Source organism: Cynocephalus volans, chromosome 10 (assembly GCF_027409185.1).
Source record: "Cynocephalus volans isolate mCynVol1 chromosome 10, mCynVol1.pri, whole genome shotgun sequence".
NCBI classification, from domain to species: Eukaryota; Metazoa; Chordata; class Mammalia; order Dermoptera; family Cynocephalidae; genus Cynocephalus; species Cynocephalus volans.
In genome coordinates this window covers 108,978,401-109,005,537 of record NC_084469.1, presented here as the reverse complement: position 1 = coordinate 109,005,537, position 27,137 = coordinate 108,978,401, and the positions used below count along the sequence as shown (strand labels likewise).

The following is a 27,137-nucleotide window of genomic DNA, read 5'->3' as shown; positions in this document are numbered from 1 at the left end:
TAATGTAAAAGGCTTAAACTCCCCAATCAAAAGACACAGACTGGCTGACTGGATTAAAAAGGAGGACCCAAGTATATGCTGCCTTCAAGAGACCCACCTCACCCATAAAGACTCACATAGACTAAGAGTGAAAGGATGGAAAAAGATTTACCATGCAAACAGAAAAGAAAAACGAGCTGGAGTTGCTATTCTTATATCTGACAAAATAGGCTTTAAACCAAAGTCAACTGCAGCCTACTCCTTGAAGAGGAAGAGCACCAAAGTGCAAAACACTCCCCAGTCAGGTTGAAAAAATTGTAATTCTCAGTCTTGGGGAATGATATGTCAGGGAGAGGGACAGCAAGAATCAACAAGGAGAGAAGAGAGGGAAGCGAGAGCCAAGAGTGAGCCGGGTGAGAGTTTCTGAGGAGTGGGCTCAGGTGTAGACCCTCGGCCTGGAGGGCGGTGAGGCATCCCTGAGCACCTTTGTCACTGCGGGCTCTGACACGGCCTGTGTGGGTACCTTGGTGTCTTAGTCCATTCAGGCTGCTCTAACAGAATACCGTAGATGGGGTGGCTTATAAGCAACAGAATTTTATTTCTCACAGTTCTGGAGGCTAGAAGTCCAAGATCAGGGTTCCAGCAGATTCAGTGTCTTGTGAGGACCTGCTTCCTGGTTCACAGATGGCATCTTCTCAATTAGGGGGGTCCCTTTTATAAGGGCACTAACCTCACTCATGAGGGCTCCACTCTCATGACCTGACCACCTCCCAGAGGCCCCACCTCCTAACACCATCACATTGGGGCTGAGGATTTCAACATGTGACTTTGAGGGGACATAGACATTCAGTCCATAGCACATGGACAGCGAGTTCTCCCCCTCATCCCCACGTCATGCTCTTTCCGGGCAAATAGTCTCTGGGTGCTAAATATGAGACACGTGTTTTGTTGTCTGTGATTTTTATTTAATGGGAGATAAAGGAGGGAAATTCCGTGGGGTACAGGCAAAGCAAGCAAGGCCGTTTCAGCCCTAGTGTCCCAGGCTGTGGCCATGGTCTGGAAGGGGCCCTGTGGGTGCTGATAGAACACCGAGGCCCAGGGGTATCGGGGAGCCAGCCTTCAGCATCCCCAGCGCCCCCAGCAGTGCGACCAGGATTAGAGGAGGCTCTTGAGGTTTCCGTCCCTGGTTGGCGCTTCACTCAGAGCATTGGGCCCCCTCAGGCTCACTGAGGGCCCCCTGTCCTCTCAGCCTGTGCCCTGTCACCATGACATTTCACTCACTCCCACATGTTTAAATACCACCTTGAGGCTATTGCTCCCAAGTTTGTGTGTGTTTCCAGTATCTCATTGCCTGACATATGCTCCGGGTCTTTCTCCTGAGTGTCATGCTGAATGTGTCCAAAAGTGAACTCCCTGGTTGTCCCCTCCAGATCCACTCCTCAAATGAAAGGCCAGGGGCAGGGAAATTGGGGAGCAGAGACCCCAGCTTCCCCCAAAATAACTCTGAGATGTGATTTGGCTGTCAAGACAGGGGAAATGAGAGCTTTAATGATTTTGTCCCCACAGTGGGGAGGGGGAGACCCTGGGCCACCTTCAAGTTTTCTCATCTCCTAAGATGGTACCAGCTACCTGCAGCCCAAGCTAGCCCTGGCACATCCCTGCCACCTGTGGCTCCCCTCATATCCACCCCCTCTGTAAACTTCCGTGGCCACCGTCTTGCCCAGGCCACCGCCTGGACCCCACTTGAGCCCCTGCCCTGTGGTCCCTGCTCTGTGCAGACCCCTTGGGCCATGCTTTACAAGATGGTCAAAGAGAGGGTTTTTACATGCTGTGTGCTGTTTCAGGTTTAGCTGTCTGTCTTAAAGATAGATGATGTCCTCTCGCAGTTGCAGATGAAAAGGCGAGAAGCCTCCCCCGCGTCTTTTGACCCCTCCCTCCAGAGGCGCTGTTTCTTAGCTTCTGAGAGGACTTCCAGAAAGGTGGTGCGTGTTCCGCGTATCCTCCTCTTCCCGTTTGCATGAATGCCAGGGTGCGATGTGCACATGTGCCCCACCAAGTGCCCCACTCACTTCCTACTCTCACTCAGATGAAGCGTTCCAAAGTGCCAGAACTTTCCAGCCAGTCTCCCGACGGAAATCTGCATTGTTTGTGGATTTCGTTGGCACAAACATTGTGCATTGTCACATGCTAAGTACCCCTCTGGGAGACTTTTGCTAGGAGTAGAACCACTGAGGTGAAAGATTCTGGTACTGACCATCTTGATAGATCCCGCTGCGTTGGAGGGAGCTTTAGAAATGGAAAATCGTGTCCCACTTCCTTCATGCGCACATCTGGCCAGGGCTTCCTCCCACAGAGCTCAGCACAGTCTCCTCGGCATGGCTTGCAGGGTGCAATTTCCTCTGCCCGGCCTCTGTCCCGTGGCTGTTCACCTGGTTGGCACCTGCTTGTCTGTCATATCCATCCTAAATGGTGCTTCTGTGGACATCTTCTCTGCCATGTGGCATGAATCCAGCCTCCCCATGACCCCCTCTGACATACCGTGTTGTTCCTTGATGTCGTTTATTACAGTGTATTTGTGTTTGGTGGTGTCTTTCCCCTCCACAACCATGACTGCACGTCACTGGGGAGAAGGGTGCTCTTCTCACTGGGGACCCAGCCCCGTCTCTTGGTGCCTGGCTTCAGTAGGCCATTGGTGAATATTTGTTGAGAGAGCTAGTGAGAGCCTGGGCCAGGGCCACCCACTGTAGATTCATGCATCTGTAGAACGTATGCACAGGGTGCCGCCTGAACTTGGACCAGGCAGCGGTTTCATAGGACTTCTTGGGGGCTCCAGCCCAGGCTGTGACTGCATTATCTCGGACATGCCTGGTATTTAACCATTCTCAAGTAAATGCCTGCCACTCTTTCCTAGGAATTACAAAATGATCTAGACCGGGAAACGAACAGTTTGCAAGAGCTGGAAGCTCAGAAACAAGATGCTCAAGACCGCCTAGATGAAATGGACCAGCAGAAGGCCAAGCTCCGGGACATGCTGAGTGACGTCCGGCAGAAATGCCAGGATGAGACCCAGATGGTGAGTCCCAAGCCTTCCTTGGGGGATGCCCCTGGGCTCAGGGAGGGGCTTCCCGAGGATGTCTGTGAGCTCATGGTTGCCTGGAAACAGAATGTCAGGACCTCCTATTGGTTTCATAGAGTCACTTAAAACATCATGTGGAAAAGTGTCCAAGCGTTTGTGGCCTGACCTCCGAGTCATACCCCTGTGTTCCTAGAGACCAAGTCATATAAGTGAATGGCCTCAGTCCCTGTGAACTTGTGCTCTAAGGATGCCCCACCCCAGCCTGTGCCCCCAACTCGGGGAGTTCCAGGATGCCTCTCTCCCCTTCTTGGGTGTCTGCTTCTCTTTACAAGCTGGGGAGGCTGCAACCTCAGCAGCCTGTAAAACCCTTACTTCCCCCTCCATGGTTTGTATAAGAATGTTCAGCCCTCGGGGGACAGATGGGTTGCTTATGCCTGGTCACAAGCCACATCCCTCCTTATTCCAAAACAGTCTTCCTTCAGTTAATTCGAAATGTGCCTGCTGCCTTCTCATTTGTGTGTCCATTCTGGGCATAGAAAGAGGGCTCTGTAAGGAGGCCAGGCGTCCAAGCTTGGGTGAGGTGTCTGCCTGCCCGGGTCAGCTTGTTTCAAGAACGGGAACTAAGAATTCTTTCTCAGAGTCGCATTTCATCCTGTACCATGAATCCTTTTGCCATCTCTTTCCAGATCTCGTCATTGAAAACACAAATCCAGTCTCAGGAATCTGACTTAAAGTCCCAGGAGGATGATCTGAACCGGGCCAAGTCAGAGCTGAATCGATTGCAGCAGGAAGAGACCCAGCTGGAGCAGAGCATTCAGGCGGGCAGAGTGCAGCTGGAGACCATCATCAGGTCTCTGAAATCAACACAAGACGAGATCAATCAGGTATTTCCACGGGGGAGGCATCCCTGCCATGCACCACCATAGCGCAAAGTCTTCTGGCGTGTCTTGGGGTCTTCTGCCAAGCAGAGCACTGCTATGAGCAGTCATGACGGTATGTGTGACCCGCAAGCCCTGAGTGTCCATACTGCCACTGTGGGATTCCTTTGCCCTCACCCTCCTTATGACGCTAGGTTCTTTTGTGGGGCTGTCATGGAGGTGAGATACCCAGAACTCCCCAGGTATGTTCCACAGTTGTGCTAACTTTAGCCTGGAGGCAGTTTGCTGTGCCTCAGTGATCACATTATCTTCTCCAGGGCACGGGCAGGTGCTGGGCGAGAATGCTTACTGAATGGCCTGTTTGCAGAGAGCTCAGGGTTTGGGAGATGCTCTAGTCAGCATGGTGCCTGCACAAGCAAGAGAGACCAGGTCAGAACAATGACTCCTCTGGCTCCGTGTGAATGAACAGATGTCTTCTGTGGGTGTCGAGGAAGCACCACCCTGCAGGGAGCGTCATTCCAGGCGGGACCCTTAGCCAATTCTTTAAGTTTTCCAGGGCACCCCCAACCCTCTTCCTTGGTCCAAGGTGGCGCTGGTTCCTCGCGGCCTGCAGCCGCTGCCCGCCACAGGGGGTGGGCTCTTTTTCCGCTCTCTGTGTAGGGGTCTAAGGCTCCTCACCAGCCCTTGGGTATCCTATCTACAGAGTGGGGTGTGCCACTTGCCCTTGGCAAGCATCAAAATGGCTAGCTGAGTGTCCTTTCTTGACTGAGCTGATCTCTTCTCCTTTTGCCAATTTACAGGCAAAAGTTGATCACAAGCATGTAGTGCTCTATATTGAGATTTAATGCCCTATATTGTGGAGTAATATCTATAGGATTATTTTCAATCTTTTCTAACCCTCAGAGTGTATAAAATCTACAAGTCACAAGTATATGTTAGTGATAATGATAATGGTAATAATAATAGCTGCTGCTCATTAGGGCCCACCCTAGCAGACACCGCAGTGGGTGCTTTGCCCATCATTTCTAATGCTCTGTTTTGGAGAAGAAGAAACAGAGAGGTTAGGTCACAAGTCTGAGGTCACACAGTGTGTAAGAGACAGAGTTAAGATATACACCTGGCTCTGTCTGACCTCTTAGACAGTCTTCCTTTCCCTGGCTTCACATGACTTCTCCAGGAACAAGGAGGAACAAATGGGGTAATAAAAACATCATAAAAGAAAATGACTGCTGACTGTACTTTGAACAGATTGTAAATCTGGATTTTGCCTCATGTTCATTCATTGAGAATTGACAAATGTTTGTTTGAACAGGGGCTGGGGATACAGAGGGGCCTCCTGGAGTAGTGTGAAGGGTCACGTCTAGGTTTACGGGTGTCACCTTTCTGTCTGGCGACAAGGATCATCTACTCCACTCTTTACCCACATGAATTGCCGAGAGTTGGGCATCAGAGCAGAAATATCTTGCCTGATGTGTTTTCCTAAACCCCACCTGACACCAGTGATGTCTTTGTCACACAGGCAAGAAGCAAGCTCTCCCAGCTGCACGAGAGCCACCAGGAGGCCCACAGGAGCCTGGAGCAATATGACCAGGTGCTTGACGGGGCCCACGGCGCCAGCCTGCCTGACCTGGCCCACCTCAGCGAAGGTGTCTCCCTGGCGGAGAGGGGCGGCTTTGGAGCCATGGTAAAGGTTGAATAAATGTATTACAGTCCTGGGATCTTGTCCCACGGTATGACAAGTGGGCCCCATCCACCACCTCTGTTTGTGGCTGACCTTGGCTTTGTCCAAGCATGGGCTGTTTCTTGTTTTTGCTGCCACTTTTCACACTTGCACCTGGTGCAGGTGACCATGGTCCACCCTGACATCCAGCAAAGCCCAGATGGGCCCCAAAATCTGCTTTTAAAGACCTCCATCTTGGTGGGGCCATTTACATTGGGCCAAGCACCAAATTTGGGGGCCTTCTCACACTTAATCAAGTTTGGATTAATCTCTTTACTCATTGTGGAGAATCCACCCTTTAATTTGGGGGTTGGGGGGACTGGTGGGTGTATGTATTGTGTATGTGTATCCACAAGGAGCACCTTGAAAATCAAATGTGTTGATAAAGATCAAGAAAAACGGCAGGCAGCCCTCCTAGGGCATTGCTCTTTAGACTACCAATTGGCCTCTCTCCTGAAATTTTGGTTGCATTTAAAACCTCAGCACTTTATTCTGGACCTTGTGATCCTGGGGGTCTGATCAAGCCCCGGCAGGGGGCTGTCAGCCTCTTAGTTTTCTGTGGACTCTCAGCCACTGATGCCAAGATAGGTGTGCCCTTTTCTTCCTGTTCAGGCCAGAGTCCCACCTGAAACCCGGGGCCATGCAGTTCCCACTTCAGTCTAGCCAATGAAGTGCATCTTTGTGCTGCTGAGGGAGTGGGTGGGGCGCGGCCAGTCTCGGTGTGTTCTGGATGTTTCCTGGTGCTCTGCTCCCAAAGCCTTTAACAGCTCACTTGCACTGCCAACTCTTGCAGGGCTCTGTCTCGGAGCCCTCCTCTGCTTCTGGCCCTCTTTGCTTCACAGATCCCTTTTCCTCCCTGTAATAATATACAGGCTCGCCCTCTCTAAACACGAGACTTGCTTCTTGACATTTCTTCTTGACATGTTTCTTTTCTCAGTAGCCAAGTCCTCAGTCCCAAAAATTTACTGGGAAGCACACACCTCCTTGGGTCACTCGTCTGTCTCTGGTCTCTGGCCCACACTGCGGGCTCTCTCTGTCGCCCCAGATTCTCTTTTTTTGTGGACTTGTGAAGGGGTGAATTCCATCTCTGCCCTCAGGACCGTCCTCAGCTTTATTGTCTACATTTTAATGCTGAGCATTCATCCTTTGTGAATGACGTGAGCCAGGATCTCTCGCTTTGGCTATTCTTGGTATGTGTGTTTCCAGCTTATGACCCTGCTCTTAATTTTCCCACGTGGCGTTGTCCCTTGTGTGCAGCTTCTGGCTTGCCCTGTTCGGTCTTAGTTCAGGGAACAGCTCCCTCTTAAATAAGATGTCCCTTTTGCAGATTTTTATAACATTGGTTTCCTTGCATGAAAGCTGGCAGAGAAATGGCAATTTGCAAGTGGCCAGTGGTTCCCCTCCCCCACAGATTTTTACCTTTCTCGTTGTTTCTGTTCATCTTTTAATCGGGGCAAAGTTTACATGAGAGTAAATTACTTTTGGAATGTGGATAGACATCAGATGTGTTACATAGATACCTGCAACTGGTATCTGAAAGAAAAACTATCTTGATCTTGTTGTACAAATACAGTTTTTAAAGCATTTTTTGTTTGTTTGTTTCCATTTCTTAATAAACACTTTGAAGAGAGGTCTCTGTTTACTCCTGCACATCTCCAGACTGCTCCAGAGCTGAGAGAGAATGAGCTCTCTTAGTTCTCTTTGGGGGGTATAGAAGCGGGGTTTGGTTCCCTGAGAATAGTGTAACCAAAGTGGTGCATCTAGAACTTTCCACATCTGGGCAGATCTACTCAAGTTAAAATTTTAGTGTTAACACACACATGATATGACTTTGCCTAAGAGACACATGGTTCCTAGAACCGTGTTTATCTCTTGTCTCTCATCTGATTATGAGATTACTGGCCTCTCACTCACTGCGCAGCCAACCTGTCTAGTAGAAAGAAGATAATAGACCATCTTAGACTTTCACCTCCCTTAGAACTCATCAGGAAAGACTGGGCCATCTGTTACAGCCAGCCCCGGCAGCATGCTGCAGCCAGTTTTCACAGACTCTCCAGAGCTGATTATTAACGAACAGGAACTTGTGAACTGGTGGTTAAACCTTTGGTTACTTGAACTTACCATGGTGGGAGTATTTACACCACGGGAATTGGTAGAAGCTCCCAATCAGGTCTTTCTTTAGAGAGAGCTGGTTTGACAGCACAGCCCTGCCCAATACCGTCATAAAGGGAAGAAATGTCACAGAAACTTCTTCAGTGCCCTTTCAGAGTTGCCGTGTCTGTTTCCTGGGAAGGACAGAGCTTAAGGCTGACTGCTAAACTTGCTGTCCAAGATATTTCATCTCCCTGAAGGGACGTGTCACTCATCTCAGTACTTGTCTGCTAAGCTGGCGGATGGGTCAGTTCTCCTTGGCAGGTCGTCAGCGGATGGTGGAGTTTATGGCGTCTGTGTACCAGGGGAAATCTAGTTTTCTATTCTGAATCTGTGAGATGGATTGAAACCACCCCAAGTCCTGCTGGTGTCATCTTAGGCCACTCCTCTGAGGGGAGGGGGCAATGGCTGGCCCAGGGAAGAGATTCCTCCTGAGGGAGAGATGGCAGGGGCCTGGCAGCTGGAGTTCCCAGAATCTCAGTCTCTTCTCTGCCCTTGTACACCTGCCATTTGATGGTTTTCCAAGTGAAGAGAGAAAACACACACACACACACACACACACACAAACAAACAAACAAACAAACAAACCAAAAACGAACTTGTAGTAAAAGGGAGAGGCTAACTTTGGAAGTGGCTGCCACATTCAGTTTTGCTCTCCTAATGGAGAAATTACTGAAGTGCAGTCCGTTCGGGCCTCAATGCATATTAAAAAAAAAAAAAAAAAAAAAAACCCAACTTGTAAGTAAATGCCAATTAAACACTACCTAGAAGCTTCTCTTCTGAGGCCAAACCATTAGTCCTAACTCACTGCTTTACCCAGGTCCTGCTGATCTCTCTCTGTCCTTATGGAACCAATGTATTCCTTCCCCCATGGTGCAGTGGGAGCAGTTTGTTTCCCACCCTGGCCTCCTGGCTTCCTTAGATTAGGACTTCTCCATTGTCACTATTTATCGGTGTCCAAGAGCCCCATGGGACTCTCATGGGCACAGGCACCTTGTGGTCATCTGCCCCATGGCATCCATGCACAACCCGAACACTGGGATGTGGTGCTTGCAGACGTCTGTTCTTACTTTGCCTGAGAACCCGGCTTGGTTTCCCCACCTTGGGAAGCCCTGTGGTCGGAGGCTGCAGGTGATCTTTCCCAGGTAAGAAAATCATTTCATATTGATCAGATGGCAGGGGTGTTGGTGTGTTCCTCCAAAATAAGGGATCAGGAGAGGCTGCACGCTTGTTCACACCGTTCACAGCCATTTTAACCCAGTGCCTCTGAGAACCGTCCTGGCCCCCAAGTCGCCTGCTCCAGGGCCAGAGCAGCCTTGTTAGGAGACTTCCTTTCGTACCTTTAATGTCATCGCCCCAAACCATTGTCTCTGTATTTTCATAGAAGCCTCAGTTTTTTAATTATTTGGTTTGGTTGGATGGAGTAATGGATTGGTTTGCCAACCCCCTGGATGCCAAGTCCAGCGAGGGTGTGTGCTTTTTAAAAATATCACAGGGAAACATTCATATTTTCACTGAGGGTGTGGCTTTATTAACCAAAATATGTTCCTTATTTCTAAACCAAGTGCATTGTTCTCATGAATGTTACAAACCCACCCTGTTCAGGCCATGTTCCTCTATAAAAATGTGCTTTTCAAAAGTAAATGCTTTTTCCTCCTGGTTTAAATATGCTTGTTTCTAGAAATAAGCACCTCTTTTTTTAAAAATGCAAACTGCTCTATATGCTCTAGTAATTCTAACTGCGTTAAGTGCCCATTTCCTCACAGGAGGTAAACAGCCAGCATGTTCTTGGTGTGGAAACTACAGTTTTATAAATGCCCACATAGGTACACACTCACAGAAGAAGGCGGCTGAGGGAAGTCACACCTGTGGGATAAGCTTGTGCTACAGGCATTGAGTGGCCCCTACGTTTTCTTTACAAGGTTTTCTTTACAACATTTCCAAAAACATTACTTTTTGTGATGCAACGATTTTTTCTTTTTTAAATTTTCATTTATTTTATTTTTTATCTTTTATATTTCTGACAATGATTTTTTTTAAAAAAACTTTTAACGTATTAAAATATACATAACACAGAATTTACCATTTTAACCATTTTTAAGTGTATGTACAGTTTAGTAGTGTTAAGTGTATATTCACGTTGTTGTACACCAAGCTTCAGAACGTTTCCCTACCCAGTAAGCAACTCTCTATTCCTCTCTCCCTAGCCCCTGGCACCTGCCATTCTATTTTCTGTCCCTATGAATTTGATGACTCTGGAGCCCTCATATGAGTGGAATTATGCAGTATCTGTCTTTTTCTGAGTGTTTTATTGCACTTATGATGTCCTTAAGTTTCATCCACATTCTAGCACATGTCAAAATTACTTCTTTTTTTAAGGCTGAATAATATTCCATTGTATGGATCTACTGCACTATGTTTATCCATTCATCTTTTGATGGACATTTGGGTTGCTTCCACTCAATGATTTTTTAATGAACTTTTATTTTAGAATAGTTTTAGATTTATAGAAAAACTGCAAAGAATTTCCATATATCCCACACTCAGTTTCCCCTATTACAGGTTGAGCATCCTTAATCTGAAAGTTCGAAATCTGATATGCTCCAAAATCTGAAACTTTTTGAGCACCAGCCTATACTTTGGTGATGCTAATGTGCTGCTTAGTTACCCTGAACACATTATTTTTCCACTGTATTAATGGTATGTCTTATCTTTTACTGTTAAGTTCTTACGTGTGAATAGGTGTACCTGAGTCAGGAATGTTGGTGATGCCATCCAACCACAGATTGTCCACATGGGTGGCTGAGACAGTGATACTTTTCTGATGGTTCAGTGTACATAAACTTTGTTTCATGCGTGAAATGATTAGAAAAAATGACCTTCTGCCTATGTGTTTAAGGTGTATATGAAATGTACATTTCATGTTTAGAGTTGGGTCCCCTCCCCAAGACATCTGATTATGTACATGCAAGTATTCCACAACCCCCCCCCCCCCAAAATACTCTACATCTGAAACATTTCTGGTCCTGAGCATTTTGGTTAAGGGATACTCAACCTGTATTCACATCTTATATGGTACATTTGTCACAACTAACAAACCAGTGTTGAGCATTATTGTTGACTAAAGTTCGTACTCATTCAATGATTTTCTTTTTAATCATTATTTTTAGGGTCACGCTACTTAAAGTGGAAATGCAAATTAGGTATGGAATTCTGTGATTTGCTTTAAATCAGAAATAATAAAATCCCTGTCCTGTTTCTTCACAAAACTATAGGACGACCCTTTCAAAAACAAAGCCTTGTTATTCAGCAACAACACACAAGAACTGCACCCGGATCCTTTCCAGGTGGAAGACCCCTTCAAATCCGACCCCTTCAAAGGAGCTGACCCCTTCAAAGGTATCTCCGTCGGCACCCAGTTTCTTATCGAAAGACTATTTTATGTCATGTAGAGTTGTTGAATGGCTAGAAAAGTTAGGAAGTACCATGATCTGAAGTGGAGGAGGATAGGAATTCTTTGAGTCTAATCAGCCTCTTGAATTTCTTACTTCCCACTGTTAACCAAAGCATGGAGGCATCCAGTCATATTGGGAAGAGTGCCAGGCTCACAGCGAGATGCCCTCGTTCAAGGGCAGTTTGGTTGGCTCTTAAATTCTCCAAAGCTTCAGTTTCCCAGTCCATCATCAGATTAATAAATTTTTCCTCACACACCTCACAGGGTTGACATGATAATCAGACAGCAATGACTGTGGAAATACATAGAAAACTACAGATTCCTCCATAAATCTAAAGTCTCCATCACACAGGATTACACAGAGTCACACAAAAATCAAGAATAACTAAGAAGAAATCTGGAAACGAGATTTTCTTTTCTTTTTTTTTTTTTCCTCTAAAAGATGACCGGTAAGGGGATCTTAACCCTTGACTTGGTGTTGTCAGCACCACGTTCTCCCAAGTGAGCTAACCGGCCATCCCTATATAGGGATCCGGACCCGTGGCCTTGGTGTTATCAGCACCACACTCTCCTGAGTGAGCCATGGGCCGGTCCTTGGAAATGAGATTTTCTAACTTCTGTCTGTAGTTCAGAGCCAAATGGTGTTTCCAGGAAGGCAACCTGTGCATTTCTGAGAAAAATGCCAAGGCAGGGTGAGGGCAGTGTGAGTTGTTTTCAAGTTTCAGATTTGGGGTTGAAGCATCTTAGGTCTGAGATGAGTCAGGCAGTTCCTGAGGCTCAGGCATATTATTCTCAGCTTCGCTGCAGGGCTGGGTGAGGGCTGGGACAGCCCAGGGTCCCCTGTCCTCTTACTGAGGGAGGTGGGAGGGAGATGAGATAGACAAAACACCGTGTAGAAGAGAAGAGGGAATTCAGGTCTGTTCTCCATTCCTCCGACTGGCCTCTGTTGAGCAGCCTTCCATTTCATCTTGAATGTTCCAGCCAAGAGCAGCTGCCTCAGCCAGGTCTCCCACTTTAATACACCCAGGTTACTGCGGGCAGGGGACAGTAGAGCAGGAAATAATGTTTTCTCCCTAAATTGGGGAGGCAGAAGTCAGTGAAAGGCCTGGCAGGTGGGCAGCTGTGTCCACATGACTTGCTTCCTGTGCTGGTCTCCTGCTCTAGAGCTAAGCGGTTCTCTCCTCTCCAATATAGGTGACCCATTCCAGAACGACCCCTTTGCAGAGCAACAGACAGCTTCGACAGGTAAAGTCCTTTGTTAAATGTTCCCCTTCCAGTCCCAGATCAAGTTGAGGAAAATGGAAAAACACCTTCCAGCCTCTCCTGCCAAGTGTCCTAAGACACGGTACAGGAGAGGTTGGTTCCAGAAGGAACCTGGCAACACAACTTCCCCTCCCTTCTACGATCCGGTGTCCCTGCCTGCCAACCACATGGCACGCTGAGACGCAGACCTTGAGAAGAATCTCTGATGGCTGGGTAGTGATTTGTTCATGCTCACTTGTGCCACAGTCCCCTATGTCCAGGTGTCCCATGTGATACCTGCACATGGCAGGACTTCTGTCCACACACACGCGGATGGCGATGGTGTAGACTAGTGAGGGCGGTTATCCACACCGCACAGGAGCCTGGCGTCTTGTTCCCTTCTGGTGACAGCTCCTGTGCACCCAGGCCAGTCACAGTGCCTGTGCCCCACCTTTGGGCTTATGAGAGTGGGGGTTGTGGATGTGGTTGATATTGGGATCACGTTGCCTGCTGATTTATTTATTTGTTTATTCTTTTCTCTTTTGAAGTGAAATTTACACAACATCAAATCAAACATTACATTTACAGTGCTAAGCAACCACAATGTCTGTCTTGTTCCAATACATTCTTATCCCCCCAAAAGGAGACTCCGTCCCATCAGCAGTCACTCCCCCTCCCCCTCCCCCAGGCCCTGGCAACCACCACTCAGCTTTCTGTCTCTGGATTTACCCACGTTGCTTATTATTATTTTTAAAACCGGCTTTATTGAGAGGTATAATTGACACATAACAAAATTCACCAATTTTAAGCATATAATGAGTTGAGTTTTGACAAATATGTACAGTCGTGTGAGATTAGAGAATCTTTCCCTCATCTGAATGCTATCACCCCCCTCAAGCCCCCCACCCCCAGGCCCACTGGCCATCACTGACCTGCTTTCTGCCACTGTGGTCTTTACCTTTTCTAGAATTTCATGTGAAGGGCATTGTTCAGTTACATTTTTATGCCTGGGTCCTTTCACTGAGCATAATGACCTTGACTCACGGGGTGTTTTTCTTTCACTTTCTAAAACACCTCCTAGATCCATTTGGAGGGGATCCTTTTAAAGAAAGTGACCCGTTCCATGGCTCTGCCACTGATGACTTCTTCAAGAAACAGTCAAAGAATGACCCGTTTACCTCAGACCCGTTCACGAAAAACCCATCCTTACCTTCAAAGGTGAGTGACACAGGGAAGTCCTGGGGAGACCTGGGGCCTGCCCTGCACGTGTGAAGGCAGCCCCTCCTGATGGGTTGCCCCCTCTCTGTGGAGCAAGTCCCTAACTGCGCTCGTTATGAGTGTGGCCCATGGTGTCCACACAAGGCCAGCCGGAGGTTCTCTGGGAGCTGCTGTCACAGGCCCAGCTCATTCCTGGATAGTGAGGCAGCCATCTGGCCTAGTCACTGCAGGGGCTCATCCCATGAGCCAGGTATCATAGCAGGTGGTCTGGTGACCCCAGTCAGGGCAGCAATGTGTCCTTAATAGCTCTTATTCCTCTGTTCCTTTCTGTCCCCCCACCCCACACTCTGCTCCAGTCATCTGCCCTCACTGCCACTTAAACCAGAGTCATCTGCCCCCACTGCCACTTAAACTAGAGCATCACATGCTCTCACAGACCAATCTGCCCCTCATCGCACTGCCCCTGCGATCTTTCTAATCCACAGCACTCATGGTGCCATTTGGAGTCACACTGCTTCAGTGGGTGTCCCCATCATAGCAGGAGGAAGCCCAGATGCCTCAGCCTGGCAGCCTCACTGGGCACTTTCAAGAATATCAGCCAACTCTGATCCTCTAGTTTCCTGCCCGACTCCAGCAAACCTGGGTGTAATCAACTGTGCATTTTGCACAACGTTAGGCCCCACAGACTGGGTTTCACAAACACAAAAGTGGCCTTTTGTAATGGAGGGGAGGTTTTTTGTGGATGAGGGAGGGCAGTTCCTAGCCTCCCTTCATTTCCTAGGCTGCACCTCTGCCCTGGGTCCTGGTCAGGGACGGGCACTTGTCTCTCCTCCAGGGGTCTTGCTTCTTGTGTACCCACCCTGCTTATTCCCGGATTTTTTTATCCTATCCACGGGCCTGTTGGTCTTTAGCACCTAGAGCTGTTTGAGGGCAGGGATTCATTTGTAATATTTTCTTATTAGTCCTTTTTTATATCTTTAAAAGACCTGTGGCGATAATCTCCCTTTCATTCCTGGTATTTGTGATCTATTGATTTTGTTGATCTTTCCCATGAGCCAGCTTTTGGCTTTGTTAAATTTCTCTACTGTTTGTTTTGCGTCATTGATTTATTATTTTCTTCCTCCTACTTACTTTGGGTTTGCTTTGCTCTTCTAACTTCTTAAGATCCAACCTTCAGTCATTGATTTTAGACTTTCTAATATAATTTAAAGCCATGTATTTCCCTCAAGCACTGCATCAGCTGTGTTCTGTACATTTTGATAGTTTGTGTCTTCATTGTTCTTCAGTTTGAGTTATTTTCATTTCCCTTGTGATTTCTTTTTTTTTTTTTTTAAAAGATGACTGGTAAGGGGATCTTAACCCTTGACTTGGTGTTGTCAGCACCACGCTCAGCCAGTGAGCGAACCGGCCATCCGTATATGGGGTCTGAACCCGGGGCCTTGGTGTTATCAGCACCGCACTCTCCCGAGTGAGCCACGGGCCGGCCCCTCCCTTGTGATTTCTGTTTACCTGTGGGTTATTTAAGGTGTGTTGTTTCATTTCTGGCTTTATCATTTTTTTCTAGGTATCTTATAATAATATTTATTTCTAATTAAATCTGTTATTACAGAATATGTAATTAAATCTGTTTTTACAGAGCATGTTCCGTATGTTTTCAGTCCTTTTAAATTTATGGAGACTTGTTGTTTATGGCTTGTGTTGGTGAACGCATCACATATACTTGAGAAGGACGTGTATCTGCAGTTATTTGATGTAATGGTTTTTGTTTTTGTTTTTTTTTTTTTTTGGCAGTTGGCTGGTGTGGGGATCTGAACCCTTGACTTTGGTGTTATCAGCACCATTCTTTAACCAACTGAGCTAACCGTGCAGGCCCTGGTGTAATGTTTTCTAAATACCAATTAGGTTGAAGTGGCTGATAGTGTTGTTTAGATTATGTGTTGTAATCGTTGTGTAGTTCATTTGCTTTTTAGCTCTACTGATAGCTGAGAGAGGGGTATTATAATCTTCTCTTATATCCCTCTTTAATTCTGTCAAGTTTTGCTTCATGTTTTTTGAAGCTCTGTGAGTCAGGTGCATACACATTTATAATTGTTGTGTCTTCATGATGCAACGACCTTTTAATCATTATAAAATGTTCCTTTTGATCTCTGATGATATTCTTTGTCTTGAAATGTATTTTGCCACGTATTAGAGTAGCCACTTTATCCTCCTTATGCTCAGTTGCCACATGATATGTCTTTTTCAGCCATTTCCTTTCATCCTACCTGGGTCTTTATATTTGAAGGATGTGTTTTGTAACTAGGATATCATTAAGGTTTGCTTTTTTATCCAGTCTGGAAGTCTCTGTCTTTCTAATGGAGTGTCTAGTTCGTTAACATTTGATGTAGTTATTGATATGGTTGGATGTAAGTCTACCATTTTATTATTTGCTTGCTTTTTATACCATGTTTTTTTCCTCTGTTTCCCTCTTCCTGCTGCCTTCTGCATTATTTGAGTATTTTCTAGTATGCTATTTTATTTTATCTTTTGGCCTTTTAAGTATTTTAATTGTATCTCTTTTGATTATATTTTAGAGGTTGCTTTATGGATTACCATGTATAGTTTTAACTTTGCATAGAATACTTGAAGCTAATATTGTATAATTTCATGTAAAATGCAGAAAACTTGCAACCATATAGTACTTTTTATCCACCCCTCCCAGCATCTCTTACGTTATAGATGTCATATGAATGTCATACATCTAAATATATTATAAACTCCGTAACACAGTGTTGCAATTTTGCTTTAATCCATTGCAGGTATTTTAAAGAAATGAAGAGGAAAAAAGTAGTTTTTTTTATTTTACCCAAATATTTACCATTTTGAATGCTCTTTGTTCCTTTCTGGAGATTGATTTTTCTTTCATGATAACATTTTCCTTCAGACTAAAGAACTCCCTTTAGCACTTCTTATAGTGCAGGTCTACTGTGTTGTCATTTTAGGAGGATGTTTGTGCTTGACAAAGTATTCGTTTTTCTTTCAGCACTTTTAGGCTGTTGTTCCACTGTTTTCCAGCCTCCATTGTCCTTGATGAGAAGTCATTTCTTTTTTTTTTTTGTCTTTTTCGTGACCGGCACTCAGCCAGTGAGTGCACCGGCCATTCCTATATAGGATCCGAACCTGCGGCGGGAGCGTTGCTGCACTCCCAGTGCCGCACTCTCCTGAGTGCACCACGGGCTCGGCCCGATGAGAAATCATTTCTAATAGTTGGTATCCTGTATGTAACATATTGTTTTTCTCCAGCTGCTTTCACCATTCTCTCTTTATCTTTGGTTTCCAATAGTTTGTGAGATATCTGGATGTGGTTTTCTCTGTATTTATGCTGTGTAGGGTTTGCTGAGCTTTTTGAATCTATAAATTATTTTTTTACCAAATTTGGTAAGTGTCCAGCCATTAGTTTCAAAATGTATTAGTAAGTTTGGTAAGTTTCCAGCCATTAGTTCCAAAATACTTTTTGTCTGTCCTGTTTTCTCTCCTCTTCTCTTTCTGGGATTTCAGTTACACACATGTTAGTTAGACCTTTTGCTCTTGTCCCACAGATTCCTGAAGCTCTATTTTCTTTTCATTCTTTTTTCTTCCCTTTTTTTTTTTTTTTTTTCCAGATTGGGTTATTTCTACTGATCTGTCTTCAATTTCACTTAGTCTTTCCAGTATCATTGGTTATATAGCTAACCTAGTGAAGTTTTTGTTCTAGATATTATACTTTTTCAGTGTTAGACTTTCCATTTGTTTCTTTTGTATAACTTCAATTTCTCTGCTAAGATCTCCTGTCCTTTCATTCATTTTAAGTGTATTTTCCTTTACTTCATCGAGCACAGTTATAATCACTGCTTTAAAGTTGTCCTTGTCTGAGAATTCCAACATCTGGGTTTTCTTGGTATTGGCTCCATTGATTATCTTTTCCCATGAGAATTGTTCACATTTTTCTGGTTCTTTGTATGTCAAAATAGTTTAGAGATGTATCCTAGACATTGTTAGTGCTCTGCTGGGGAAACTGGAGTCTGTTACATTCCTCCAAAGAGCAAGGATGGTTTTGTTTCAGCAGGCAATTAACTTGTGAGACCGACACTGCAAACCCTCTTTCTCACCTGTAGCCAGCAGAAGTTCAAATCTCAGTCTAGTTCTTGTGGTTTCAGCTGCTGGCTGCTTTGACTACTCATGCACACACACACCGTGCAGGGGTCAGCCTGAGACTTGGGCAGGATGTGTCATGGAATTTGGGGATCCCATTCATTGCTCCTTTCCAGCTTCTTCTCCCTTTCCACGGATGTGGTTGTCCTGGACTCCTATCCTCTGGTGTTCAGGCCAGAAAGACAGCACATTTTGTATCGGTATTTTAGCTGTCCACACAGTGCTGCAGCTGCCCGACACCCTCAGGTTCTTGTTGTCAGAATGGAAACTGAAGCTCATGCTGTGTTCATCCGCCAAGTTTTAGTTCTCCTCCAAGATCTTCCTAGTTTGGCTCACTTTCTGAGCCTTCAGGTAGTTGCGCATTTTTTTTTTTTCTTTTTGCATTTTGTCCAGACTTTCTAGGTGTTATCTGCAGGAGAGTCAGTCTGTTGCAATTTTAGTCTTCCTGGGTTTAGTTGAAATCATTTCACCCTCCCGACGGCCTGACACTGAATGTGGTATATGCAGGTGTCAGGAAGATTTGGGTGAATGAACGGATGATGGAACAAATGAACTGCTTTTTACTCTTTCCTCTCTCCTTCCACTCAGCTCGACCCCTTTGAATCCAGTGATCCCTTTTCATCCTCCAGTGTTTCCTCGAAAGGATCAGGTGAGACCGATGGCTTATTTTCCTTCCTGACTATTCCTCGGGCAGTAGAGAACCTACCCAGTTGATGTTTGCGTTTCCAAAACCGGTGTACCCTTGGTGTCTGTGTCATTAGTCATTGGCACCAGATCCTTACTGAAACTGTTAGGCTAAAACAATCACCCCTGGCTGCTTATCCTCCTGAGTGAGAGGTGGCCTCTTTCCAGAAAGTGCCTCCACCAGGAGGAACTCAGTACTAACACCAGTGTTATCAGTTACTATTTACTCGTTCCTCCTTATGCACCTTTCGCTTGTATCTTTGGATTTTTACCTAGAAGAATCCAAAGTTTGACCCAGCAGACTGGCTTGTTTTGTGTGATCTGTGTTTGAAGGAGCCTCATCTCCCAGCCTAAAACTCACAGATGCGCTCTCAAGCCTTTAAGTAACAGGAGCATTTGTGACTCCCCTTTCTTTTGGGAACAGTCCCTGCTTGGTCCTTGCAGCTTGTGCGTGTTGGTTAGCAGAGTTTGGAATCACAGGCTGGTGTGTCACCTACTCTAGGCAAACCACTCCTAGGCCAAAGGAGGAAGCTCAGCAGAAATCTCTACCTGCAGACGACCTCCCCACGTAAATTGTGTGTGTGGCGGGTTGCCCTTGAATTGCTCTTCCCCGCCCCTCACACTCTCCTGCTGATCCAGTGGGACAGCAAGCTGTGCTCCCTCGGGAACTTATCCCTCCTTTGATGACTGAGACAGAGCCTGCTGTCATGGTGAGAAACCATTTTTCTGAGACACAGGAACCATGAGCCAGAGTGGGCAGTGGGGGCTTTGTTGAGACCCTCATGCAGATGCTCATCTGTGGTGAATATAATCGCAACCTTCCTGAATCTCCTGATTCGGGGTTCCATTTAGTATTTTCTCCTTTGCCCCCAACAGGCGTGTTCAGTAAAGACCTATAACTCTGACTTTGTTGGTGCTGATTGCAGATCCGTTTGGAACCTTAGACCCCTTCGGAAGTGGGTCCTTCAATAGTGCTGAGGGCTTTGCTGACTTCAGCCAGATGTCTAAGGTAAAGCCTCTTCCATGGAGCCCCCGAGCCTGTGCCTGGGTCTTTGTGCATCTTGTTGTAGCATGGGCTGCCAGGTGTAATGGTTAATGTCAGTATGTATTTTCCCAGCACCTTCCAAACTCTGAAATTCACCCTCACATGAGGTTGTGTGTAAATGAATGGGGGTCCTGGAAGGCACCCGTGGCTGTGACCAGGTGCATTATCCTCCCTCTGGGGGAAACTGCCAGAACCCGAAATCCTGCCCAGTGGTGTGGTCACTCTGGGGGCATCTGATGACCATCAGATCCCAGGCAATGAAGTTGAACATAAACTCAAGAAGGCATTAGACAGCAAGGCCCCTGGAGGTGCAGGTGGTGGCCTGGTATGCAGAGGGTGGAACTGCCGGCCCACAGGTGCGAGGCACCGGAGTGTGGGCCAAGCAATTGTTGGAAGCTGCCCCAAGGACAGAACTCGAAAGGATGCTGTACATTGAGGGCTGGACTCAGTGAACAAATATGCAGGTGAAACATGAGCTAAGAAGGACACAGTCATGCTGTTCCTGGGCCAGACAGTGTCTCTGTCCAGCGCTGACCACATAATGCTGTAAACTGACTGTGGATCTTTAACAGAGTGAGAACACAGGCTGTAGGTAATGTCCAGACTGGACAGATCAAGAAATAACAGTAGAAGCCCATAATTACTAAGGTAAATTCCAGAAGAAACTGCTAAAAAGTTGAAATTGGTGGCTGTGGAGAGTGGGAATAGGGGACGGGTTGAGGGTCTACGGTACTTCCTTGTAACACCGAGGGTCCTTTGATTTCGATGGTGAACATGTTTCTTTGATAAGAATTAAGGAAAGCAGCATTGGGTGTGCCCTGTCTTGGCTTCCAGTCCCTGCCCGTCCCAGTCCCTGCATGTGCTCTGTCTCTTCCCAGCAGCCCCTGGCAGGTGAGGGTGGGACCCTGTCCTCAGTAGAGCTCCCCTGGCCACAGCAGTCTTGCTGCTTGCTGCGCACATTCCACGATCTTCACCAACTGTCTGCCCAGGTGCCGTCAGCACTGGGGGGAGAGACAGACACCACAAGCATACAACCCCCTGACCCCAGGCCCATGTCCCAGCTGGGGAAGGCTCACAAGCTGGCTGGGGGCTCACCCGGAGCAGCTGGGCTCATCCTCTGTGGGTGCTGCTGTGGGCCTGAAGGCATTGAGGAGTGGGGGCCCGGGAGCATGCAGAAAGAAGAGGAGCACCCCAGGCCTTGAGTCCCTGCAACCTCCCCTCCTCACTGGCCCCACGCCCAGGTGCCCTGGGATGCCAGCTTCCTGGGCTCCCTGCCTTTCGTGCCCCATGCTTGCTCAGCCAGCAGAGCAAACCACTCTGGGCGCCGAGCACTTGTGGTCGGCTGCAGCAGCAACGGGTGATTGTGGCCCACGGCTTCCGAGAAACCCTCGAGATTCTGTGCAGGCTTTCAAAGAAATATGTGAGCGGGAACTGGCAACGTGGCAGATCCAGCTTCTGTCCCTTCAGTGCACGGAGGAGAGAGCCTCCCTCCCTCACACTGAAACATTGTGACGCTGTTTGGAATTGCTGTGACACTGTTGGGAGGGTCGGAAGGCACAGGGGGAACCCCCCAACATTTGTTCATCACTTAGTGGCTGTTACGCACACTCCTGAGCAGGCGGGAAACCCGCTCCTGAAACCAGAAGTCCTGCCACATGGTGGCAGCAGTCTCAAAGGAAAGGGTCCTCCTGGTTGTCCTCTGGAGCTGTCACAAATGGACCCCTTTTCCTGCCAGCACCAGGGAGTGAGATATCACAGCAAGGCAGGATGAGGTTGAACCCCTGTGGGCTGCTTGGCAGAGCGAGGACCCCCCATTTCTAGAAGTACCCAAGTAGAGGACACATGTGTATCTCAGGGCACCCAGGAAGGGTGGCCAGCCTGGAGTGGCTTGGCCCTGGATGCCCAGAACAGCCCTCCAGGCTGACTGCCCCACCTCCTCCAGGGTGGCACCGTGTTCAGCAGATTCTGAGTTTACCAGAGCTGCCATGACTCCCTGAGTGAGACACTTCAGAGCCTGGCCTTCTTATTTTTCTGCCCATTCTAACCTACAGTTGCATTTTTCCCTAATTCTAATGCTGTCACTCTCCTTGTCCCAGTACCTGAAATAGGCTGTTCATGCACGTGCAGTTGTGATTCTAGAGCCTGTCCACTTCCTGTCTGTGGCACCTGGCCAGGACAGAGTTGGATGAGGCTGTGGAAAATCGGTCTCCAAATCTATATTGTTTTGTTTCCACTGTGTAGCTCCTGATTTCATGACACTTGTCCAGGTCAGTGCTGAGCTAAACATTGACCTTGTAGCTCTGTTTTTGTCTTTTGGTTACCTTTCTGTTTTTCAAGAACAACACCGTGCATATAAATAAAATGCCAAAGGAAATGAAAGTAAAGGGGCAAGAAGTTGTTTTTGTTTCTCTGCTTTTTTTTTTTTTTTTTTTAAACATGGTAAGCTTTTCTCCCTCTGAGCAGGGTGGGGAGGCCGTTGCACGCCGTTGCCCTTTCCCAGCTCTCTAAATCAAAGCATCCTGCTTCTGCATGGCTTTGCTAAGGGGAGCAACAGCCAGTGATCTGATCTCACAGGATCCTTTGGGAGGCTCTCCAGTCCTGCACTCTTAGCCCACCCCACCCCCACCTACCCAAAGAGATTTTTCTAGACAGTATTGGGCCTAAGTGACATTAGCTTGCTTCAAAAGAAAATTCCCCCAAATATATTTTCAGGGAGCAGTTGAGCATACAAACAAGAGTCTAACTTACTTATTTTACCACTATCCCTGGAAAAAAGCCACCCTAAAATACTTGGTTGGTTGTCAGCCCGTTTTTAGCAACTTTTAATCATTTCTTTAAAGCCATGCATCCCCATTGAGGGCTGCTTTTGAAAAGCTCAGAGTCTTTTGCATTGAACAGTCCTTGAAACAGTGAACCCAGGCTCGTCTCTCCAAAGCTGCCTTTCCTAGTAGCTTTTCTGTCTTTTATCTTAAGCATGCTTGACTCTCACCCAGACCAGGGAGTGAGCCTCTGACAGCTTTACTAAAACCTTTCTAAAAATAGCGATTTTCCGTGAAGCTGCTGCCGGAGTAGGAAAGAGTTGAGTCCCAAAGGAGACTTCTTGGGAAATTTGAAGTCATGAAAATTGGGATTCGGAAATGACACGGGTGTTTCGGTGCTAGGAGTGACGTAATCCACCGTGTTGGAGAACCAGGCATTTACGGTTGGAACCCTCTCACCTTGGAGGGAGCCAGTGGGCCCAAGGTAGTGAAACACAAGAGGGAGGCGCCGACTCCATGTGGCCTGAGACATCCCCGGTCAATCTGCAGGGTTGGCAGCATGTCGCCAGCTGTCATAAGTTAGAACTCCAATGCTGAGCGTACACTTAGTTGTCCAGGCCCTGTTGCATGACCCAGAGGGTGGGGGGGCTCACCTGAGTCATCAGGGAGCCAACCCCCACCTCCTGCCCCTCGGGCCATGCCACCTGCTGCCAAGGGCTCACTCCAAGTCGGGAGACACAGCCCAGAAGGCAGTGCATGCCCAGGGGCACCCTGAGACTCAGGCGTTGTATTATGAAGCTAAGCTGCAGGATGACCCCATACTTCCCTCCTTGAAAGGCTCTGCGGACAGCGGGAGGCAGCAGAAGTGAGATGTCCATCACTGACAGGGCTTCCCCGGACTCTTGAAGGCATCAAGAAGAATCCTGATCACACCCATGTACTTGGCATAATGATAATTGTGCTCTCTTTGTGCCAACTTTGGGTGCCAGTGGAAGCTCTTTACATGTTATCTTCTTTCTTTCTTGCCGCAGCCCTGAGAGCGAGGGCCTGTCATACTTGTCGTTTTGCAGAAGAGGAAACTGAGGTACAGAGAGGTCAGAAGGTGGCAGGGCTGGGATTACAGCCCTGGCAGGGGCTCCTGACCAGGCAGATGTTCTAGAAGCTCAAGTGAAGAGTTTTTTGAAAACTTTAAAAGAGACCCGCTGACTCTTGCAGTTGAAAGGACAGTGTCCATGGCACCCAGTGGAGGGGAGCATGAGCCATGAGGGATGGCACCCCCTTGCCTCACCTTAGTCCTGCGAGGCCCGGGAGCCATTCTTGTTCAGAAATGAGCCGATGAGCTCAGACCCTGTCTTCCTTAGGAGGAAGTGCCTTCTTCCATCCACTGCCTCCTCAGCCAGCTTTGTCTCCTGCCTGTGTCTGCACTCGTCCATGGGCCTGAGGACAGGGACAGTCTGCCCAGAACGTGGCGCCAGACCTACCTTTGAGCCGAGCTACCAGCAGCCGAGGGCAATGCCAGGAGCCCTGGCCCCAGAGGCAGATGACATGGGATTCCAGCCCCAAATCCACTGCTGACCTGCTTGTGTGATCTGGGCAGGCCATGTCTCCTTTCTGTGCCTCAGTTTCCCTATGTGTAAAGCAGCAGTGATGACAGTAGGCCTACCTCCCAAGGCCACTGGGAAGATGAGATGAGAAGATCAGCCCAGAGTGAGAGTCTCCTATGGGTGGCTCCCGGGAGCTGAGTGGGGCACCAGGGAAGGGGGGATCCAGTGGGGCTGTTTGTGCAGAAGCCTTTCCAGGCCCCTCCCCCACCTATGGGCCCTGCCACTCCCCTGCTGCGGTGGGACCTGGGAATGGGGGGGCCTAGGCCATAATTTTGAAAGACACAATCCCAGACACTATAATGCAGAAAGATCAAAACCCTAAAGTCTAAAATCCCCAAAATCACAATCCAAAAAGACTAAAATCCTGAACGTTGAAATCCAATGTTTTTTTTTGTTTTCTTTTTCTTTTTCTTTTTCTTTTTTCAGTTGTTCCCCCCGCCACACACACACACACACTCTCTCTCTCTCTCTCTTTTAAATTGTTGGCATTACTTTTCATGATTCGCTATGCTGTGTTCATCTTCACATCATTTCCAATGCCGGAGTTACAGATTCTGTGGGGATCTTTAGAGAGTTCCAGTTTGTCTTAGGTAATTCTTGCATATTTGACTCCACAAAAGTGCATCATAACAATGTTGCTGTGTGTGTAAGAGTTGTGCATGCACGTAAAAACATTGACACTTCCTCGGTAACTAAAGAGATGTCCCTTTTTTATGCCTGTGTTTGTGAAAGATAAAATTCTCATGATCTTGGCTCTGGGCGACTGCATATGCAGTGGTGAACCACTGCAGTTTTTGATCAGTTGTGTCAATACTTAGCTTGTCTGTTACAGTATTTCAGATACTGCAGGTGTGAAGCTGGGTGCACGATTACCAGCCCTAGTGACATGTGTTTGTACGTTTTACCTTTTGATCTGTTTCTTCGTGACTGTGGTTCGTTTGTTCATGACTGTGATACCTGTGCAACTGCCGTTAGTATACCTGAGAGTTTCTGCTTGTAAAAATTACTTATGTTATTGCCTACTTACTGTGTAAAGGGGCCTGTGAAGTATTCTTTGGTGTTTTTATATGTTTCTCAAATCCCCTTTTATGGATGTAAATAAATGCTTAAATTTTTAAAGTTATTTTTTTCCAGAATTATACTCGTATTTTTGGGATTTTGTTCTTTCAGGATTGCAGTTTTTGGGATTTTAGACTAGGGATTTTGTTCTTTTGGGCTTTTTAACATTTGAGATTATGGCATTCGGGATTGTGCCTTTCAGGATTTGGCTTGGCACTGGAATGAGTAGGGATGGCTGCCTCTTAGAGCCGGGCCTCCTCTGTGTGGCTCTGCCTAGGTTAGATGGCTTCGATTCTGTGACAAGCTAGAGGCAAAGTCAAGACCCTTCTCCCCACATCTCCAGCAATTTGTTTGGTCCAGATTATCTAAGAAAACCCCACCCACACACTTCTGTGTTCTTGCTGTCTCCTGTTGCTCGGCCTGCCCTATTGGGGGGAAAGTTACAAAGTCTCCCCTTGTGGCTCCTCCCATCCCTGCTGTGACTCCTCCCTGCCTGGCCACAGGTCTGCTTCCCTGTTTGTGTTCTTGGGGAATACATCATCGTTTTTATTCCTATATCTGCTGACTCCTTTTGTTTTCTATGAGCAACATATCTTTTTGTCCTGTACTTTCCTAGTTATCTTGTATCTTAGTAAAAATGTGTTATTTTCTGTAATACTATAAATGACTTTACTTTCTATTAAATGTTTATTTTCTGTTTAGTAAAAATGGTTGCCACTCCTCTTGTCCCCAAAGAAAGTGATCCCCTTCTACTCCCCTCCCCCGGGCCACCAGCCCTGTGCAGGTGCTCAAGGTGAGGAGCAGAGCATCCTCCTGGGAGGCACTCAGACAAGGCTCTGCCCGCTGCAGGCTCAGCTGCACACAGTGTACACAGAGGAGGTGGCACACACCTGCCGTGCAGGGGGCAGAGGCCTGAAGCCTGTCACTGTGGCATGGTGACGAGTGCCCCATTGGGCTGTGTCAGGGCGTCCCAGCATGCATGGTTGGCAGGAAGGGGTTCCAGGGAGGGCTCTAGGGGCAGGAGTGGGGTCCAGCCAGTCTCTGAGGAGGAAGAGGGGCTCGAGGTGGACAGGGTGGGCCAGGCTCCCCAGAAGGAGTCTTGTGTGAGCAGAGGCCTGGAAACTGGCTGCCAAACAGTGTCCAGGGGGGTAAGGGGTTCCAGAGGCTGAGTTGTCATCGTGAGGGAATGGGGGTGACTTCAGGGAGGGAGCTGAAGAATTGAGCAGTGGGGGGTAGGCATGATGAAGTCCCTGCATGCCCTGAAGAGAGCTTGGAGTTTACCTGTAGGCATCGGGGCTATTCAGTGTTATCTACTTGTGCATCTGCCTACCTACCTACCTGCCAATCTATCATCTCTACCTCTACCAGCTTATTTACCCACATATTTCTACCTCCTCTCTCATCCTTTCCCTTTCCACCCTAACCCCCCATGCATTCATCCATCCATCCGTCCATCCTCACATCCATTCATCCATCCATCCATCCATCCATCCTCACATCTGTCCATCCATCCATCCATCCTCACATCCATCCATCCATCCATTAATCCATCCATCCATCCTCAAATCCATCCATCCATTCATCCGTCCATCCATCCATCCATCCATACTCACATCCATCCATCCGTTCATCCATCCATCCATCCACCCACCCATCATCCATCCGTCCATCCATCCTCACATCCGTCCATCCATCCATCCATTCTTCCTCACATCCATCCATCCATCCATCCATCCATTCATCCATTCTCTCATCCATACATCCATTCATCCATCCATCCATCCACCCATCATCCATCCATCCTCACATCTATCCATCCATCCATCCATCCACCTACCCACCATCCATCCATCCTCACATCCATCCACCCTCCCACCATCCATCCATCCATCCTCACATGCATCCATCCACCCACCCTCCATCCTCACATCCATCCATCCACCCATCCCTCCACCCACCATCCATCCACCCATCCCTCCACCCACCATCCATCCATCCCTCCCTCCACCCACCCACCATCCATCCGTCCATCCTCACATCCATCCATCCACCCATCCCTCCACCCACCATTCATCCATCCTTCCCTCCACCCACCCAC

At 47.5% G+C, this 27,137-nt stretch overlaps 1 protein-coding gene across 6 annotated transcripts in view; it reads left to right on the top strand.

The window, feature by feature from the left end:
* EPS15L1 (epidermal growth factor receptor pathway substrate 15 like 1) overlaps positions 1–27,137 on the top strand; it is a 102,088-nt gene that overhangs the window by 53,669 nt on the left and 21,282 nt on the right. For 4 of the 6 annotated variants that reach the window (XM_063110738.1, XM_063110739.1, XM_063110736.1 and 1 more), the window contains 8 exons: positions 2,891–3,052; positions 3,742–3,939; positions 5,453–5,617; positions 11,080–11,203; positions 12,453–12,503; positions 13,582–13,718; positions 18,477–18,537; positions 19,499–19,581. In XM_063110738.1, coding sequence (XP_062966808.1) covers positions 2,891–3,052; positions 3,742–3,939; positions 5,453–5,617; positions 11,080–11,203; positions 12,453–12,503; positions 13,582–13,718; positions 18,477–18,537; positions 19,499–19,581 — 981 coding nt within the window. The remainder of the gene's footprint in view (positions 1–2,890; positions 3,053–3,741; positions 3,940–5,452; positions 5,618–11,079; positions 11,204–12,452; positions 12,504–13,581; positions 13,719–18,476; positions 18,538–19,498; positions 19,582–27,137) is intronic. The other 2 variants (XM_063110741.1, XM_063110737.1) reach the window with 1 other exon arrangement.